Source organism: Somniosus microcephalus, chromosome 23, assembly GCF_052327205.1.
Source record: "Somniosus microcephalus isolate GS21.2 chromosome 23, FLI_Smic_1.0, whole genome shotgun sequence".
Taxonomy (NCBI): domain Eukaryota; kingdom Metazoa; phylum Chordata; class Chondrichthyes; order Squaliformes; family Somniosidae; genus Somniosus; species Somniosus microcephalus.
This window is the reverse complement of record NC_141009.1, coordinates 18,841,551-18,860,572: the sequence shown is the minus strand read 5'-3', so window position 1 is coordinate 18,860,572 and position 19,022 is coordinate 18,841,551. Positions and strand designations below refer to the sequence as shown.

The 19,022-nt window shown below is 44.2% G+C and overlaps 2 protein-coding genes across 3 annotated transcripts in view; one reads left to right on the top strand and one right to left on the bottom strand.

The window, feature by feature from the left end:
- The window catches only part of LOC147101708 (tetratricopeptide repeat protein 16-like), a 62,202-nt gene extending 55,866 nt beyond the window's left edge, over positions 1 to 6,336 (bottom strand). For both annotated transcript variants that reach the window (XM_085965540.1, XM_085965539.1), the window contains exons 1-3: positions 6,202 to 6,336; positions 4,020 to 4,117; positions 1,994 to 2,175 (exon numbers count right to left, since the gene is read on the bottom strand). In XM_085965540.1, the coding sequence (XP_085821666.1) occupies positions 1,994 to 2,175; positions 4,020 to 4,097 (260 nt within the window). In that variant the 5' untranslated portion in view covers positions 4,098 to 4,117; positions 6,202 to 6,336. The remainder of the gene's footprint in view (positions 1 to 1,993; positions 2,176 to 4,019; positions 4,118 to 6,201) is intronic.
- The window catches only part of LOC147101707 (carboxypeptidase M-like), a 32,637-nt gene continuing 19,682 nt past the window's right edge, over positions 6,068 to 19,022 (top strand). Inside the window, exons 1-4 of the mRNA XM_085965144.1 lie at positions 6,068 to 6,338; positions 8,779 to 8,995; positions 9,431 to 9,528; positions 14,848 to 15,020. Of these exons, the coding sequence (XP_085821270.1) occupies positions 8,806 to 8,995; positions 9,431 to 9,528; positions 14,848 to 15,020 (461 nt within the window). The 5' untranslated portion in view covers positions 6,068 to 6,338; positions 8,779 to 8,805. The remainder of the gene's footprint in view (positions 6,339 to 8,778; positions 8,996 to 9,430; positions 9,529 to 14,847; positions 15,021 to 19,022) is intronic.

The following is a 19,022-nucleotide window of genomic DNA, read 5'->3' as shown; positions in this document are numbered from 1 at the left end:
AGAGCTTACATGGCTCCTGGTGGGTGAGAAGCGTTGGGTATCACGATGTTCAGTTGCAACATGACTGAATGGGACAGGCTCAATAGACCAGCTGGTCTTTTTCTGTCCGTCATTTTTGTATGTTTGTATGTCACTTTAACATGTTAGCTGCTTACAGTTCTGTCCAAAGTGGAGCCCCTCCTTCTCAAATAACAACTATCTCTAAGCTGTGAGTGACATAAATGTGAATCTCCTCTAAGGGATTCATTACTGCGGTAACTTATTGTCACTGTGCTATCATATCACTAAGCAGAGAAGTAAGAAAGACTTGCATTTATATAGAGCCTTTCACAGCCATCGGACGTCCCAAAGCGTTTTACAGCCAATGAAGTACTTTTTGAAGTGTAGTCACCGTTGTAGTGTAGGAAACGCGGCAGCCAATCTGCACACAGCAAGCTCCCACAAACAGCAATGTGATAATAACCAGATAATCTGGGCTGGATTTTGCCAATGGGGAGCTTTTGGAGGCGGGACTCCCACTTGTCGGGTTCCTGCAGATTGAAGGATAGCAAATGTAACCCCGCTATTTAAGAAAGGAGGGAGAGAGAAAACGGGGAACTACAGACCTGTTAGCCTCACATCAGTAGTTGGGAAAATGCTGGAATCTATTATAAAGGATGCAATAATTGGGCACTTAGAAACTAATAGTAAGATTGGGCAGAGTCAACATGGATTTATGAAAGGTAAATCCTGTTTGACAAACCTATTGGAGTTCTTTGAGGATGTAACTAGTGGAGTAGACAAAGGGGAACCGGTAGATGTGGTGTATCTGGATTTTCAGAAGGCCTTCGATAAGGTCCCACACAAGAGGTTGGTGAACAAAATTAGGACACATGGAATTAGGGGTAATATACTAGCATGGATTGAGAATTGGTTAACAGACAGAAAACAAAGAGTAGGGATAAACGGGCATTTTTCAGGATGGCAGGCTGTGACTAGTGGGGTACTGCAAGGATCGGTGCTTGGGCCTCAGCTATTCACAATCTATATCAATGATTTGGATGAGGGGACTAAATGTAACATTTCCAAATTTGCTGATGATACAAAGCTAGGTGGCAGTGTCAGTTGCGAAGAGGATGTGAAGAGGCTTCAAGGGGATCCCGACAGGCTCAGTGAGTGGGCGAGAACATGGCAGATGGAATATAATGTGGATAAATGTGAAGTTATCCACTTTGGTAGAAAAAACAGAAAGGCAGAGTATTGGGGAATGGCGAAAGATTGGGGAATGCAGATGCTCAAAGGGGCCTGGGTGTCCTTGTACATGATTCACTGAAAGTGAATGTGCAGCTGCAGCAAGCCATTAGGAAGGCAAATGGTATGCTGGCCTTCATTACAAGAGGATTTGAGTACAGGAGTATATAGGGCCTTGGCGAGACCACAGCTGGAGTACTGTGTACAATTTTGGTCTCCTTATCTAAGGGAGGATATACTTGCCATAGAGGGAGTGCAACGAAGGTTCATGAGATTGATTCCTGGGATGGCGGGACTGTCGTATGAGAAGAGATTGAGTAAACTAGGCCTGTATTCTCTTGAATTCAGAAGAACGAGAGGGGATCTCATTGAAGCATACAAAATGATTACAGGGCTTGATAGGGTGCATGCTGGGAGAATGTTTCCCTTGGCTGGCGAGTCTAGAACCATGGGCCACAGCCTCAAGATAAAGGGTAGGCCATTCAGGACTGAGATGGGAAGAAATTTCTTCACGCAGAGGATGGTGAATCTTTGGAATTCTCTACCCCAGAGGCTCAGTCATTGGGTATATTCAAAACAGAAGTCGATAGATTTCTGACTAGTAAGGGCATCAAGGGATATGGAGATAGGGCCGGTGAATGAGTTGAGGCAGAAGATCAGCCATGATCTCATTGAATGGTGGAGCAGTCTCGAAGGGCCGAATGGCCTACTCCTGCTCCTATTTCTTATGTTCGTATGTTCTTATGACTGCCACTATACTCACTGTTCTTCAGCCCGCTTATTTATTATGACCGAAATGACGTAATTTTTCTCAACGATCTCATCCAGACGAAAAATCCCACTGGATCCAAAGAGATTTTGTCGTGATTTCTCTGTGGCTGCTTCCAGTTGTTCTTCAGATAAAGCTGTGGGAAACACGTCAATTTCTGACATGAAGTTTTCAATCTGTGGAATGAGAAAATTTAATTGTCAAGAGACTTGGGCCAGCCTAGTTAAATAGAACATGAAACGGGTCCGATTGTATCAGTCTTTGGTTATTGAAACAATCGATGAGATATTTGGGCACACAGTGCATTTGCACACATAACAAGTAAGGGGCTCTCCGACAGCCGCTCATTGTGTCGAAGGCTGCTAAGCCATACAGACCAGGGCAATCTCAGGATTGATCACTAATCTTTGCTGAGTTATCTGATCTAATGGACTATTACAATTGGCTTCAGTGTTCCTGCCGCTAGGAGAGGGGAAAGATAAAATCAGCCCGGGCTTCTGCTCCTCATCACTTTCCAGTGAATGTGCTTGGAAAGTGTGTCTGTGAAGAAGTAAGGACACATTTACAGTCAGTTGTGATGCTGCCAGCAGGTAAAAAGCTTGTCGGAAACTCATTGTCCAGACTCGCATGAAAATGGCAACTTAGCAACATTCCAGAAGACTACTGGCACCCACAGAACATTACCGCATTGCCAATCATAGCTGTTGCTTCCTCCAGGAGAGATGGAAAATGAAAATGATTGGCACCCCTGGGCTGCTGTTGAATGCTTCCTTGCAGTTGGTTCAGGAAGGCTTTAGTGCAGGCCAAAAAGCAGGTTATCTACTGCCTCTGACCTACAGGAGGTGCACACCACAGGTAAAAATTCAGGAGGTGCACGCCTTCACAAATATAATCATATTAGGAAAACAATTAGATCCCCGTGACATTGCTCATAGGGAGTCAAAAGATAGGAGCATAGGAAGGTAGAACAGGAGTCGGCCATTCAGCCCATTGAGCCTGTTCTGCCATTCAATTAGATCATGGCTGATTTGTACCTCATCTCCTCTTTGTTCCATATCCCTTGATACCCTTACATAATAAAAATCGATCGATCTTAATCTTGAAAGTTTCAGTTGACCCCCAGCATCCACAACCTTGAGATTTCCACTACCCTTTGTGTGAAAAGGTGTCTCCTGATTTCATTCCCAAATGGCAAGCTCTAATTTTAAGATTATGCCCCCTTGTTCCAGATTACACTACCAGAGGAAATAGTCTCTTTGTATCTACCCTATTAAAGACCTCGATTAGATGACCCCTCAACCTTCTAAACTCAAGGGAATACAAACCAAGTTTATGCAACCTGTCCTCGTAATTTAACCCTTTAAGATCTGGTATCATTCTGCTGAATCTGTGCTGTGCCCTCTCTAAAGTGTGACAGCTAAGATCTGAAGAATTAAGTGTGAATTAAGTGTGATGCTTACAGCATTGTGTGCTATATGAAAAACCTTTAATGCATTATAGATTAGTTGCTGGGCTAAATGGACTTATTCGTAGTTCTGACGAAGGGTCATCGACCTGAAACGTTAACTCTGTTTCTCTCTCCACGGATGCTGCCTGGCCTGCTGAGTATTTCCAGCATTTTCTGTTGTTATTTGTAGATCTATTACAATCAAGTGACAGTACACAAAATCTCAGACTGTACACAAACTCTCAGGCATATGTAGGGTTCGCAATAATTTCTGTCCAGATCAGAAGCAATGATGAACCAAGTATAATTGAAAAGTGGTTGTTTAACTAATTTCAGGCAGCTGCAAGTCATACATCAGGTCAGTGATTCAAACTTTAAGGGCGTGATTTTGCCAGCCCTGGGGAGGCGGGACTGCTGGGAAAATGGCAGAATTTGGGGGCGGGTGCCCAATCCAGCCCTAAGAGTGTCCATCTTGTGGAGCCAATCACTGTTGTACTAATTGGTCCATGTCCTATTAAATAGATTATTGGGTAAAATTTAATTCGCTAAACCATTAAAAGCTTTTTTTCTTACCTTAACCAGGGCCTGGGACATATTTTCTTCCCTCTGTTTCTGCTCCTCAGCTTGCTCCATAGTTGTGTTAGTCTCCATTAGTTCTTCTGTAACTTGTCCTGTTTTAGGCAGGAGATGTGCAGGAATCAGCTACTGCCTCACACGTAATACAATCGCAACTACTGAAAAACTGTTGTTTAAAAAACAGAGTTCCAAAAAGTGCTTCCTGAATTCATTCCTAAATGGCCTGGCTCTTATTTTGAGATTCTGCCCCCTTGTTCTGGATTCCCCCACCAGAGGAAACGATCTCGCAGTAATGGAACTGGTAGCTCTGTGGCCTCGGGTCTACTGAAGGAGCTCTGACCCAGAGATCCAAATTCCTATTTTTGCAAAATTCTCTTAGTTGGTGCAGTCAATTACAAGATTTTATTAATTTTGTCTGTAATATTCACCCATTAGAATTCAGCATTAGTTAGAAATTTACATTCTAAAACAAAAAATGCATTGTCACTGTAATGAAAACATTTCAAAATTAAAACTTCTGTAATTCTAACCTACAGTAAGTAGTAAGGCAGATAGTGGAAATAGAAGAAGATATGTAACATGTTAGAAAGGTTGCGGTGCACAACTAGTTTATAAATATAATAACAAAATAGGCGGTCTAGTCACAAAATATTTACTCCAGTCCCTGTATATGTAACAGGTTACATATTACGGTTGCTGCATAAAGAAAACATTTTTATGTTTTCTATTTCTAGCTACTGAACATTTTGCCACCGTGGTGGGAATTAGGGCCAGCTAGGAACTAGAACCAGCGGCTTTTAAAACTGGTCCTTCAAACCAGGTCCCAGTTATTGCCATTGGTCCCCAAGTCAACTTAATGGTAAATTCATTCGCTGCAAGTTCGAAATCTGATAAAAATCTAACTTTTTTCGTAGATGCATTAATTACATTTTCCATTGATTTAAAACGAGTGCAGGGTATGCTGGCATACTTTAATCAATCTATATTTAGTTTATTAAAGAAAGAATGACAACCTCAGAACGTCCCAAAGCGTTTTACGGCCAGTGAAGTAATTTTTGACATGTAGTCACTGTTTTAATGTAAAAAACGCAGCAGCCAATTTGTGGGCAGCACGGTCCTACAAGCAGCAATATGATAATCTGTTTTAGTGATATTGGTTCAGGGATTGGCCAGGACTCCCCTGCTCTTTTTCGAAATAGTGCCGTGGGATCTTTTACATCCACTCGAGAGAGAGAGAGAGCAGACGGGACCTCGGTTTAACGTCTCATCCAAAAGACGGCACCTCCGACAGTGCGGCGCTCCCTCAGCACTGCACTGGGAGTGTCAGCCTAGATTTTTTGTGCTCAAGTCCCTGGAGTGGGACTGCGAACCCACAACCTTCTGACTCAGAGGCGAGAGTGCTACCCACATCTAGTTTATTATAAAATAACAACAGAAAATGCTGGAAAAACTCAGCAGGCCAGGCAACATCCGTGGAGAGAGAAATAGAGTCAACGTTTCAGGTCGAAACCCTTCGTCAGGACTGAAAAAACACAGGAAATGAAACAGATTAAAAGGCCAGTTTGGGGGCTGGGAAATGGGGCTGAGAGAACAAAAGAGAAGTGAAGAGACATTAAGAGGTATTCAAAACGAGACGAGATGGTGATAGGACTAGTAAAGAGACAAAAGACGGCTCTAGATTAGGTGTGAAATACGCTGGCAGAATGAGAGACAGCTGCCATGTGGGAGAAAAAAAGGGGGATGGGCACAAAACAAAGGTGTGGATAAAAAATATATATAAAAATGTAATATGGGCTGAGGTTATGATCTGAAATTGTTGAACTCGATATTGAGTCCGGAAGGCTATAATCGGAAGATGAGGTGCTGTTCCTCCAGCTTACCCTGGGTTTCCGTGGAACAATGCAAGAGCCCAAATACAGAGAGGTCTGAGTGGGAATGGGGCGGTGAATTAAAATGACAGGCGACCAGAAGCTCAGGGTCACCCTTACAGAACAGACTGAACGGAGGTGTTCCGCAAAGCGGTCACCCAATCTGCGTTTGGTCTCCCCAATGTAGAGGAGACCGCATGGTGAGCATTGCAAGAAGTCGTTTATTATAGATTGAGCAAAATCTATATTTGTTTTCAATAGATCGAGCGTGGGACAAATCAATGTACCGAACGTTACTTTGTGTCACCCACCTGCCGCACCGCTTTGAAGCTCCGGCTGCCGCCAGGAGCCTTTGTAACGAGTTGCAGTCGCATTGTATCCACTCACTCGGCGTCTCGTTGCTATTGGTAACCAGGAAGCGGGGAGGCCAACAGAAGCCTGTGCGGAGGTAAATGTTAATAATTAAAAAAAACCAGAATGTTGCAAAATACGAAGCAGCTCAAGGCAGCATCTGTCGAGAGACCAGACCAGTGGGCACTGGGGTCCGCACCCGGTCCATGCACTTGTCCTGCTCTCTCCACAGATGCTGCCTTGACCGCCTGAATCTTTCCAGCACTTTTTTATATTCGTTTCAGAATCTCCAATATTTTGCTTTAAATTGTTCATAATGCCATTATGGCTTGTGGTTCAATTTTTTTTAAATTGCAATCATATTCATAACAAATCAATCAATAATTTAATGATTTCCTGTTATTTTAGATGATAATGAATGGTAAAACTAACAAAAGAGCAGAATAGCTTCAAAGAGGTTTTACTGCAGTGTTTCACATGGTGTGTTGAATGGTTTGTTGTTTTACAAACATAATAAATCACCTTTCACATTTGCGGAATAAACAAACTCAGCGATTCTTCACAGTCGCTCGTTTTTTTTTCTCTTGGAAAAAGTTGCCAATAGCGATTGGTCCGCTTAACCAGGCACAACCTCCCTTCTCTGATTGGTCAGAAACGCTATCAATCATAACGTGATCCCGCCCACCCGGCCTGCGACAAACGCGAAGCTGTGATTGGTTACACTGACCAGCCTCTTGACCAATTGTTTTGCAGGCCTGGCATCATTGTGACGCGGTATGATCGCACAATGGGCGCTAAACTCGCGCGATGCCGCCAATTTGGCGAGGAGCGCCCGCAATTTTGAAAATGCACAGCAGCATGTGAGTGCATGTTGGGCAGAGTGGGATAGACCTAAAGTCCACACATTGGGCATGCCACCCACCTATCCGGGTTCACGCACTTTGGATTAAAATAAAACTTATTTTTTAATTGCATCTCACTTGGAAAAATAGACATAACTTAATCCTGTAACACACCTTCCAGTTCCCAGTGACCCGAAATGCTCCCACACACCTAAATATTCCCCCCCCCCCCAGTGCTGCCACACCACAACACCCCTCTGTCACTCCTCCCAGCCCCCGATACCCTCTTTCTGTCGGAAGTGCCGTCTTTAGGATGAGTCGTTAAACCGAGGCCCCGTCTGCTCTCTCAAGCAGACGTAAAAGCTCCCATGGCACTATTTCGAAGGAGAGGAGGTGAGTTATTCCCGGTGTCCTGGCCAATATTTATCCCTCAACCAACATAACAAAAAAACATTATCTGGTTATGATCACGTTGCTGTTTATGGGAGCTTGCTGTGCGCAAATTGGCTGCTGCATTACAACAGTGACTACACTTCAAAAAGTACATCTGTTGTGTCTCCTTGTGTTCTTATTACTATGTAATACAGACACTTTTAACTCATTTTAGTTTACCACTTTCACTCAGTTGTATTCTTGCTTTTATGATGTTGCTGCCGCATGGTGCGGAGTGATACAAGATGTCCAACCTTGCACTGCGCACTGCCTTTCACAGTGTGCCACATAGCAATATAAATACACTAACCAAAGTAGTACCATATAACGATGTAACAAGTAGTTCCATTTAACGATGTAATAATATAACGATATAACAAAATCATTGGCTGTAAAGCACTTTGGGATGTCCTGAGGCTGTGAAATGCAAGTGTTCCTTTCTTTTTGATCTCAAACACCAGGACAGACCTTCTCAGTGTTCCCATATCCCACAACCCTCTGCCTGGTTCTCCCAGACTTTTGCTCCCTCCAAATGTCTCCATACTTCATGATTCCTATTTCCAATCCCCAGGACCACCTTCCCAACACGCTACCAACCCACACGGCCCCAACAGTTGTTTGGGGAGATGTAGGCCTTTGTTATTATCCAGACTGCTAGATAAGAGGTTCTACTGATGCAAACATTTTCTTGTTTTTCTTTTCCCTTATGCATTATGCTTTAAGTGTGATGGTCAGAGACAGCCTGTGAGCAAACCTTTTGTGTAGAATCTCCTCTTCAGTGCCATTGTGAGGTTCCACTTTAGTGACATCATGAATGTGGACAATGGACTGTGGGTAATCACAAGTTTAGAGTGTTATGATGCTTTCCACACACGAGCTGAGAAACCCCAGGCTTTGCTGAAGAAGTAGAGGATCATGTTTATTTTAAATATATATAAATATCTAGAATGATTTTACTGAAAGAAAGATTCTGCGCAGAACACTTGTAGCCAGACAGCCTCTGATGAAACATTTTTAAAGCATAAACATGGGAACAAAGAAGAACTACGTGACGTCAGTACGAGTACAACTATTTATTTCTATTGATGCTGATTATCATAATGTGGCAATTCAGATGTGTGTAGTTCCCATTTAAATGTCGATGACATTTAATTATAGACAGCAGGAATCCTAGAACTTTGAAAAGGTATTTTAGAAAACCACAAAAGAAACATGAAGTGGAAAAATAATTTCAAAATTAAAACTTTTCCTTGTATCTTACAGGCTGGTTTTCCTTCTGGTCCTGCATTTATGCCTGCCAGACCAGGAACACACTGGATGTGCGCAGTGTGTTTTGTTTTATTTATGCTCCGTCAATACTCTTATGCTAGTTTGGACTTTAAGTATCATCACACGTCCCCTCTGGAGTTCTTTCTTCGAGACGTGCAAAAAAATTATTCATCTATTACCCATGTTTACAGCATTGGAAAGTCAGTGAAAGGTGGAGTATTTATAAAGATAGTGAGATGTATAAATGTATTCAATATTGTACCGTGTGACTCAGGTTTGAATGTGCAATACTAGAGACTAGTAGGTGGGTTCACACCTGAAATCTTTCACTTGTCATGTTACCATACCATACCAATTGATAAGTGGAAAATGGGTTTTCAATACATTTACAGTAGCAAGATGGTGATGAATGATGCATTAGATCGCTCCAGATTCTTACTAAAAGTAAAATATACAGTCGTATTGTACTTACTCACTAGGCTATACTTAATTCAAAGGGTAAAATGCAATTTTGGATTCAAATTATAGTTATAAATCACTCAAGCTTTACTCTTGCAGTTCACAATGTCATTTAAACTCCTCTGATCAGATCACTGCCATATAATCACTCCTCTGTTACTTGTCTATGTAACTTATTGTGCATTAGGACGGGAACTGTGGGTTATTGCAATTGGAGAAACCCCGATGGAACATCGCATTGGCATTCCTGAGGTTAAATACATTGGAAATATCCATGGAAATGAGGTAAATTATCATTCATAATGAATGAGAGGGTTATGTTTACTAACTGACGGTTGATGTGCTATGGGGTTACACGAAGAATAAGATGTTATTTGTGGCCTGCAGTAACATCCTTATCTCAAAATAATAAAGACTACTTGTGGGTACGGTGAACTCCATGTACAGTCCAAAGAGCCTAATGTTGTGGAGTATTTTAAACCAACACTCGACACAAGGTTTTAGATCGATAGTCAAGTTGTCTTTATTGCACCGGTGGGGAAACAGTCTGCTCTGTCTTAGCCAGACGTTTCCAAATTGCCACAGCAAACACTACACTCTTATACATTACAATACACATGGCCACCTCATGCACAATTCATTCCTGCCACCCGATTGGATCCCGGCCCACATGCATCTTCACTGATTGGTTGCCTATGTCGCGTTACATTAAAGTACCGCCTTTATTATCTGAAAAGTATATGTCCGTTATCTCTCAAGCTGTTGTTGCACCTATGACCTCTGTTTATGCCAGATGGGTCTCATCAACATTGTACTTCTGGTTCATTGTCCTCCTTTCCTGCCTCTCTAGGCCTCTTTCATTGTTTTACTTTCCTGCCAGAACAGAACTTACATCCTCTTAGGCCTCTTATGGTTCCATGTCCGGCTAGGTTATCTCCACTGCCAATTCAGCAACTTAGAAAAAGATGGTCTTTATTACACCATTCAGTGAAACTGCCAGTGATGTCAGTTTAACTCTTTCCCCACTGCACTAATAACCCCTGATTATCAAAATATGCGTAAAGCTACAGCATTTCAAGCATAAGAAGTCATGTTTGCAGTTTCTTTTATTTTAAATAAATGCAAGGTTCTTCGGTGCAGTAGCAAATCAGTCCACACATTAGAAATTCGCATGAATTTCATCTCTTTTATGGTAGGACTCCTTGGGGTCGTTTTTCACTGCGTTCGCCCATTGTTAACAGGGTGGTGAGGGCCTTGACGTAAGAAAACTACTAGGCACTTGGTCAGAGTATTAAACAAGGCTTTAATCGACTGTTTCACAACATGGAAGTCTAGTTATCCTTCACTAGTTCCTGTTTACAAAATGTCCCTGAGCAAGCTGGGCCCGTGCCCGAGTATTTATACTCTCCCTGGACAGCGCCACCAGCAGGCCGCCCAGTATATTTCATTAATCCTTTCTACATGAATGGCAAGATTTATGTCAGGCCTCAAAATCGAGTCGGTAATATTAGAACTCCGTTAACGCCGACGGTGCGGACGGCTCCATTTTGAAAAGGGGGCCTACCACCGGGTGTCCAAAGCACCCGCCTGTTTCATGTGATACGCCCCTTTTAATATGGAAATCAGGATCCTATGATGTAAATAGGACACTGATTTACCATTTTAGGTTGAAACTGGTCGAAGCCTATGCTACGCGCACTCTGATCAGTTCCACGGGCGGTGGAATTGAAGCGGTCTAGCCAAAGCTAGAGTGTCGGATTATTTTTTGTGGGTCCTGGAGGGAGCAGGGCCCAGAAAAATAATCAGAACGGCTGCTGCCCCCCGGGACCCCCCACCCTCCGCGATCGCAATGAACCCCACCCCGCAACTTACCTTGCTAGTGGTTGCCTTGCCCGATCCTGAGGCCTCAATCCGTCGAGCTGCATCAGGAAACCTGCTTGCCGGCCTGCAGCTCACCTGCCAAAATTAAATGATGCCGGAGCCTCAAAATTGTGAGGGATTCTTTGCTGCCGGAAGGGGCAGCTGACCAGCGCATTCCTCCAGTCGGTTCCCCAAAAGTCAAAATCAAATCTCTCCTCTTTGGTGAAAACTAGGTTATGTTCTCTCCTCTACATTCTTCCTCGCCCCCCGCGCCCCGCATTCCACAATGCCTCACACCATCCACACTCGAGACAAACATTTTATGTGGTAGGTGACAATATATTGGCTTGTAATACTGACCATGTTATTATATCATGTATCGTACTGACCTGATATGAAGTATTTTGTTGCAGTCAAGGCCAATTGAATAGAACTCTGATTGGCTCCCAGCAAACCTACTTACAAGTAGAATTGACTATCCTTCTCCAATTTCATTGTGCCACCTTGGTTCTCATATTCTCTCTTGGCTTCTTGGGTTAAATTATGAGGACAGGTTGCTTATACTTGACTTGTGTTCCCTTGAGATTGAGGGGTGATCTAATTGAGGTGTTTAAAATGATAATTGGATTCAATATTGTAAATACAGGGAAACTATTTCCTCTGATGGAGAATCCAGAACAAGGAAGCACAATTGGATCATACCCGATCTGTATCTCAACTTCATTTACCCATCTTTGCTCCAAATCCTTCGATACCATTACCTAGTAAAAAATCTATTGGTCCCAGTCTTGAGAATTTCAATTGACCCAAAATCCACAGCCTTTTGGGGGAGAGAGTTGCAGATTTCCATTACCCTCTGTGTGAAAAAGTGCTTCCTGATTTCCTCCTTTAAAGGGCTAGCTCTAATGTTAAGGGTATGCCCTTTTGTTCTGGATTCCCCCTCCCCCAGCCTAGAGGACATAGTTTCTCTGTATCTACACTATCGAAACCCTTATCATTTTAGATCACTCCTGTACCTTCTAAACTCAAGGAAAAACAAACCAAGTTTATGCAACCTGCCCTCATAATGTAACCCTTTTGACTCCAGTATTATTCTGCTTGGTATTATGATACACCAAGTCTCATTCATTTTCTGTAAATTTCACAGATTTTGCAAACCCGACTGATCCCTATATTGCAGATTATTTTTGTACTCGGATGTGCAGCCAAGTTATACTGTTGCACCTTCTATCTCGTGTAAAATGTAGCAAATTCACTGTGAGAACAACTTGCAAATTCAGTTGGAGGGTGAGAGAGTTGGATCTCAAACCAGCGTACTAAGCTTAAATAAAGGAGACTGTGAAGGTATGAGAGCAGAGTTGACTAAAGTGGACTGGGAAAATAGATTAAGGTGTAAGACGGTACATGAGCAGTGGTGTACATTCAAGGAGATATTTCACAACTTTCAAGAAAAATATATTCCACTGAGGAAAAAGGGGCGTAAAAGAAAAGACAGCCATCCGTGGCTAAGTAAAGTAATAAAGGATAGTATCCGACTGAAAACAAGGGCATATAAAGTAGCCAAATCTAGTGGGAGGATAGAAGATTGGGAAGCATTTAAAAGCCAGCAAAGAATAACTAAAAGATTAATTAAGAAAGGGAAGATAGATTATGAAAGTAAACTAGCAAAAAATATAAAAACAGATAGCAAGAGTTTCTACAGTTACATAAAAAGAAAAAGGGTGGCTAAAGTGAATGTTGGTCCCTTAGAGGACGAGACCGGGAAATTAGTGGTGGGGAACATGGAGATGGCAAAAACGCTGAACAAATATTTTGTATCAGCCTTTACAGTAGAGGACACAAAAAATATCCCAACACTGGACAAACAGAGGGCTATGGGGGGGAGGAGCTAAACACGATTAAAATCACTAAGGAGGTGTACTCGGTAAGATAATGGGACTAAAGGTGGATAAATCTCCTGGACCTGATGGCTTACATCCTAGGGTCTTGAGAGAAGTAGCGGTAGGGATTGTGGATGCATTAGTGGTAATTTTCCAAAACTCCCTGGATTCAGGAAAGGTCCCAGCAGATTGGAAAACTGATTATGTAACGCCCTTATTTAAAAAGGGAAGTAGACAAAAGGCTGGAAACTATAGACCAGTTAGCCTAACATCTGTGGTTGGTAAAATGTTGGAGTCCATTATTAAGGAAGCAGTAACAGGACATTTGGATAAGCATAATTTAATCGGACAGAGTCAGCATGGTTTTATGAAGGGGAAGTCATGTTTGACAAATTTGCTCGAATTCTTTGAGGATGTAACAAACAGGGTGGATAAAGGGGAACCAGTGGATGTGGTATATTTGGACTTCCAAAAGGCATTTGACAAGGTGCCACACAAAAGATTACTGCACAAGATAAAAAATCACGGGATTGGGGGTAATATACTGGCATGGGTGGAAGATTGGCTATCTAACAGAAAACAGAGAGTTGGGATAAATGGTTTATTCTCGGGTTGGCAATCAGTGACTCGTGGTGTTCCGCAGGGGTCAGTGCTGGGACCCCAACTCTTTACAATCTATATTAATGATTTGGAGGAAGGGACCAAGTGCAACGTATCCAAGTTTGCCGACGATACAAAGATGGGAGGGAAAACAGTGAGCGAGGAGGACATAAAAAACCTGCAAAAGGACATAGACAGGCTAAGTGAGTGGGCAGAAATTTGGCAGATAGAATATAATGTTGGAAAGTGTGAGGTTATGCACTTTGGCAGAAAAAAATCAAAGAGCAAGTTATTATCTAAATGGAGAGAAACTGCAAAGTGCTACAGTACAAAGGGATCTGGGGGTCCTGGTGCATGAAACACAGAAGGTTAGTATGCAGGTACAGCAGGTGATCAGGAAGGCCAATGGAATCTTGGCTTTTATTGCAAGGGGGATGGAGTATAAAAGCAGGGAAGTCTTGCTTCAGTTATACAGGGTACTGGTGAGACCACACCTGGAATACTGCGTACAGTTTTGGTTTCCATATTTAAGAAAAGATATACTTGCTCTCGAGGCAGTTCAGAGAAGGTTCACTCAGTTGATTCTGGGGATGAGGGGGTTGACTTATGAGGAAAGGTTGAGTAGGTTGGGCCTCTACTCATTGGAATTCAGAAGAATGAGAGGCGATCTTATCGAAACATATAAGATTGTGAGGGGGCTTGATCGGGTGGATGCGGTGAGGATGTTTCCACTGATGGGTGAGACTAGAACTAGGGGGCATAATCTTAGAATAAGGGGCTGCCCTTTCAAAACTGAGATGAGGAGAAACTTCTTCACTCAGAGGGTAGTAAATCTATGGAATTTGCTACCTCAGAGAGCTGTGGAAGCTGTGACATTAAATAAATTTAAAACGGAGATAGACAGTTTCCTAGCTGATAAGGGAATTAGGGGTTACGGGGAGTGGGCAGGGAAGTGGACGTGAGTCTGGGTTCGGATCAGCCATGATCCTATTGAGTGGCGGAGCAGGCCCGAGGGGCTGTATGGCCTACTCCTGCTCCTACTTCTTATGTTCTTATGTTTGCACTAAAGAATGTAAAAATGATTTCCATATTTTTTTTGTTTGGGATGGGGGAAATTGAGGAGATGAGGCTCGGCAATCCCTTACTGAAATCAAAGAAATGAGAATGTTGCCTACATTGAAGCAGTGCCCCATTTCCGGAAAGCTAGAATGGAGGCGGACTGTTGTTTTTTTTCTAGTGCTTAATGCTACTGTGATTTGTGCAGCCCATTGGCAGGGAGATTCTGCTCCATTTAATCGAATACCTGGTTACAAGTTATGGGCACGACCAGAACATCACCAAGCTGATCGGTAGCATGAGAATCCACATTCTACCCTCGATGAATCCGGATGGGTTTGAAAGTTCGATTGTTGGAAGGTGCATAGGGACCCATGGACGGTAAAACTTTATTGAAAGTTCCAGCATGTATGTTCCTCCATCTTGGTTTTTTTTCCCCTTTGTGACTATATGCCATTAGATTTTCAACTGAAGTCCTTAGACTCCAGGCTGTCAAATGGTCAACGAGGTCATTAGCTATCCGTCCGTATGTCAATACGTTTTTGTTTTATTTCCAGTATTTTTGATTAAGTAGCAGGTACTTTATTACGTACTAATTAAAATTCATTCCTGCAATGATGTTATGGTTCTCCTTTGATCGCTTGACACTGTCTTTTGGAAGTGTCAATGTTTGTAGGTGACCCCCGCCCCACACAGAGTAATGTTTGAAAACCATTGCTGCATGGCTAAGTGGACATGCCTATGACTAAATGAAATAGTTAAATGCAAAAAGAAAATACTGCAGATGCTGGAAATCTGAACTAAAAACAGAAAATGCTGGAGATACTCAGCAGGTCAGACAGCATCTGTGAAGAGAGAAACAGAGTTAACGTTTCAGGTCGATGACCTTTCGTCAGAACTGGAAAAAAGCAGGAAATGGAACAGATTTTTAAGCAAGTGTAGGGGCTGGGAAAGGGGGGAGGGGATGAAAGAACAAAAGGGAAGGTCTGTGATAGGATAGAAGGCAGGAGAGGTTAAGAGACATTAACAGATATTCAAGGCAGAAGGAAATGGTAACGGGACAGGTTAAGTAACAAAGGATGGCTCGAGATGGAGTGTAAACTGCGCTGGCAGAATGGAAGACAGCTGCCATGTGGGAGAGAAGAACAGAAAACACAAACAAAAGGTGTGGACAAAAAATATAAATATGATAGGGGCCGAGGTTATAGTCTGAAATTGTTGAACTCTATGTTGAGTCCAGAAGGCTGTAAAGTGCCTAATCGAAAGATGAGGTGCTGTTCCTCGAGCTTACGCTGAGCTTCCGTGGAACAATGCAAGAGGCCGAGGACGGTGAGGTCTGAGTGGGAATGGAGCGGTGAATTAAAGTGACAAGTGACCGGAAGCTCGGGATCCCCCTTACGGACTGAACGGAGGTGTTCCGCAAAGCGGTCACCCAATCTGCGTTTGGTCTCCCCAATGTAGAGGAGGCCGCATCGTGAGCAGCGAATACAGTATACTAAATTGCAAGAAGTACAAGTAAATCACTGTTTCACCTGGAAGGGGTGTTTGGGGCCCTGGACAGTGGGAAGGGGGGAGGTATAAGGGCATGTGTTGCATCTCCTGCGCTTGCACGGGAAGGTGCCGGGCGAAGTGGAAGGGGTGTTGGGGGTGATAGAGGAGTGGACCAGGGTATCGCGGAGGGAGTGGTCCCTTCAGAATGCCGAAAGGGGAGGTGAGTGGAAGATGTGTTTGGTGGTGGGATCACGCTGGAGGTGGCGGAAATGGCGGAGGATGATCCATTGAATGTGGAGACTGGTGGGTTGAAAGGTGAGGACAAGGGGAACTCTATCGTGGTTCCAGGAGGGAGGGACAGAGGTGAGGGCAGAAGTGTAGGAGATAGAATGCACACGGTCAAGGGCCGTGTCAACCACAGTAGAGGGGATTCCTCAGTTGAGGAAAATGGAAGATATGTCGGAAGCACTGGTGTGGAAGGTGGCATCGTCAGAGCAGATGCGGTGGAAACGGAGAAACTGGGAGAATGGAATAGAGTCCTTACAGGAAGCAGGGTGGGCGGAAGTGTAGTCCAGGTAGCTGTGGGAGTCAGTGGGCTTGTAGTGAATGTTTGTCAATAACCTATCCCCAGAGATGGAGATGGAGAAGTCGAGGAAGGGAAGGGAAGAGTCGGAGATGGATCACGTGAAGGTGAGGGAAGGGTGGAAATTGGAAGCAAAGTGAATGACATTTTCTAGTTCAGGGCGAGAGCAGGAAATGGAGCAGCACAGCAGGACTTGTGTTAAAAAGCTTTTTCTCATGTTGCCTCTGGTTCTTTAACAATCACCTTAAATCTGTGCCCTCTGGTTATCGACCCTTCAGCCATTGGAAACAGTTTCTCTTTATTTACTCTCTCTAAACCCTTCATGATTTTTAACAAATCTCCTTTTAGCCTTCTCTGCTCCAAGGCGAACAACCCCAGCTTCTCCAGTCTATACACGTAACTGTATTTCCTCATCCCTGGAACCATTCTAGTAAAACTCATGCACCCTCGCCAAAGCCCTTGGGCTAGATTTTCAGTTGCTTGCGCCAGCAGTTAGCGCCTTAAGAGAAGTGATTTTCGGGCGCTATGCGTGTAGCGCCCGGGCGCAGTGCAGTTTGCGCCCCGCCCCAAATTAAGTTGCCCGTTAGCGCCGGCGCAAAGTTTAGCGGCCACCCGGATGCGCACGCAGAAAATGACGTCACATCCTCGTGCAACGCCCTTTGGCCGCCCCGAATCCAAACTTCAGTCGGACCGCCCCATTGTGCGGCTGGCGTCCAGAACGTTTGTAAAATGGAACGCAACACACCCTGGGGAGCGCAAATTAAAGGGCACTCCTCCTGCACTATAAACGGCAGTCTGCATGTGTTGTGTGGAAGGATCCAGTGTGCTGTTGTGAACGGTGTATTTATGTTTCCGGCCTCCTCCTCCTCCTCCTCCTCCTCCTCCTCCTCCTCCTCCTCCTCCCCCTCCCCCTCCCCCTCCCCCTCCTCCTCCTTTCCCCCCTTGAAAACAACACATGCACCCTTCCACTGGCACCAGAGTGTCTGCCGTGCGCTGCGCCCGAGCTCGGGTGTTGCGCTCTGCACCGCCGGCTTAGCGCCTAACGATAGTAGTGGAACGCCTCTTTTAGCGCTCCACCAACCTCTTAGGGCGAAGCCACTGAATTTCCGGCAACGGGGCGCTACTTTGGGGCGGGCGCTAAGGTTAGCGCCCCAAAACTGTCTATACTGAAAATCTAGCCCTTAATGTCCTTTCTAAAGTGTGGTGCCCAGAACTGGACACACTATCCCAGCTGGGGCCGAACTAGTGTTTTATGTAGGTTTAGCATAACTTCCTGGCTTTTGTACTCTCTGCCTCTATTTATAAAGCCCAGAATCCCATATACTTTATTAACTGCTTTGTTAACCTGTCCTGCCACCTTCAAAGATTTGTGTACAAACACCCTCAGGTCGCTCTCTTTTTGCACCCCGTTTAAAATGGTACCATTTATTGTCTCTCCTCATACTTTCTACCAAAATGTACCAGCTCACACTTTTCTGCATTGAATTTCATCTACCATGTGTCTGCCCATTTCACCAGCCTGTCAATTGTAGTGTATGTACCCGTCTACCTTTAAGAGAACTATTGTATGTAACCGTTCACCTTTAAGAGAACTATTTTAGGTGTGGCACTACTTTGTTTGGCTTCTGTATACGGTAATACCGACGGTGACCACACCAGTATATAAGTGTTGTGCCAGGAGTTATTGGGCAGATTCGCCCTGACCTTCGAATAGTAAAGTCCTGTTTTAAGTTACTCTTGGAGTCTGTGTATTAATTAACTAAACAACCCACAGACTTTACAGTGGCGACGAGTCCGATCGTACCCTGCGGCAACAATAATTCCGAAGCAGTTAACGAGCGTCGAGAAGAGGCAACCGCCCTCGTCATTCTGCTGGGAGAAAACTTGAGTCTGCAGAGCTGGAAAGGAGGAAGAATTCAGAGACAAAGACTTCCATCAGCAACAGGCATTGACTGTCCCTTCTGCCACGGTGAGGAGTGAGCCGATCAGCACGAGAAGCAAGGCGGCCACGGTGACTGTGAGTAAGGGAAAAGTAAAAAGAATAACCGGAGGATAAGGGCGGTGCACTCGACCACGGTCGAGGGGGAAAGGAGCCGGACAGAAGTCGGGCCCAGAGGCGCTGAGACTGGGGCAGCGTGGAGCAAGGAAGCCGCGGTACAGACAGGCTGGGGAAGCAACGGCGTCGTGAGACAGCTAGACCGCGACCGGCGAAAAAGGCCGGGCAGCGACCGAAGCCACGAAGCGCTGCGACCGGGAGCGTAGGCGCGGGAAGATATAAAAACTCAGCCGCAGCCGGGGAGGGAAGCACC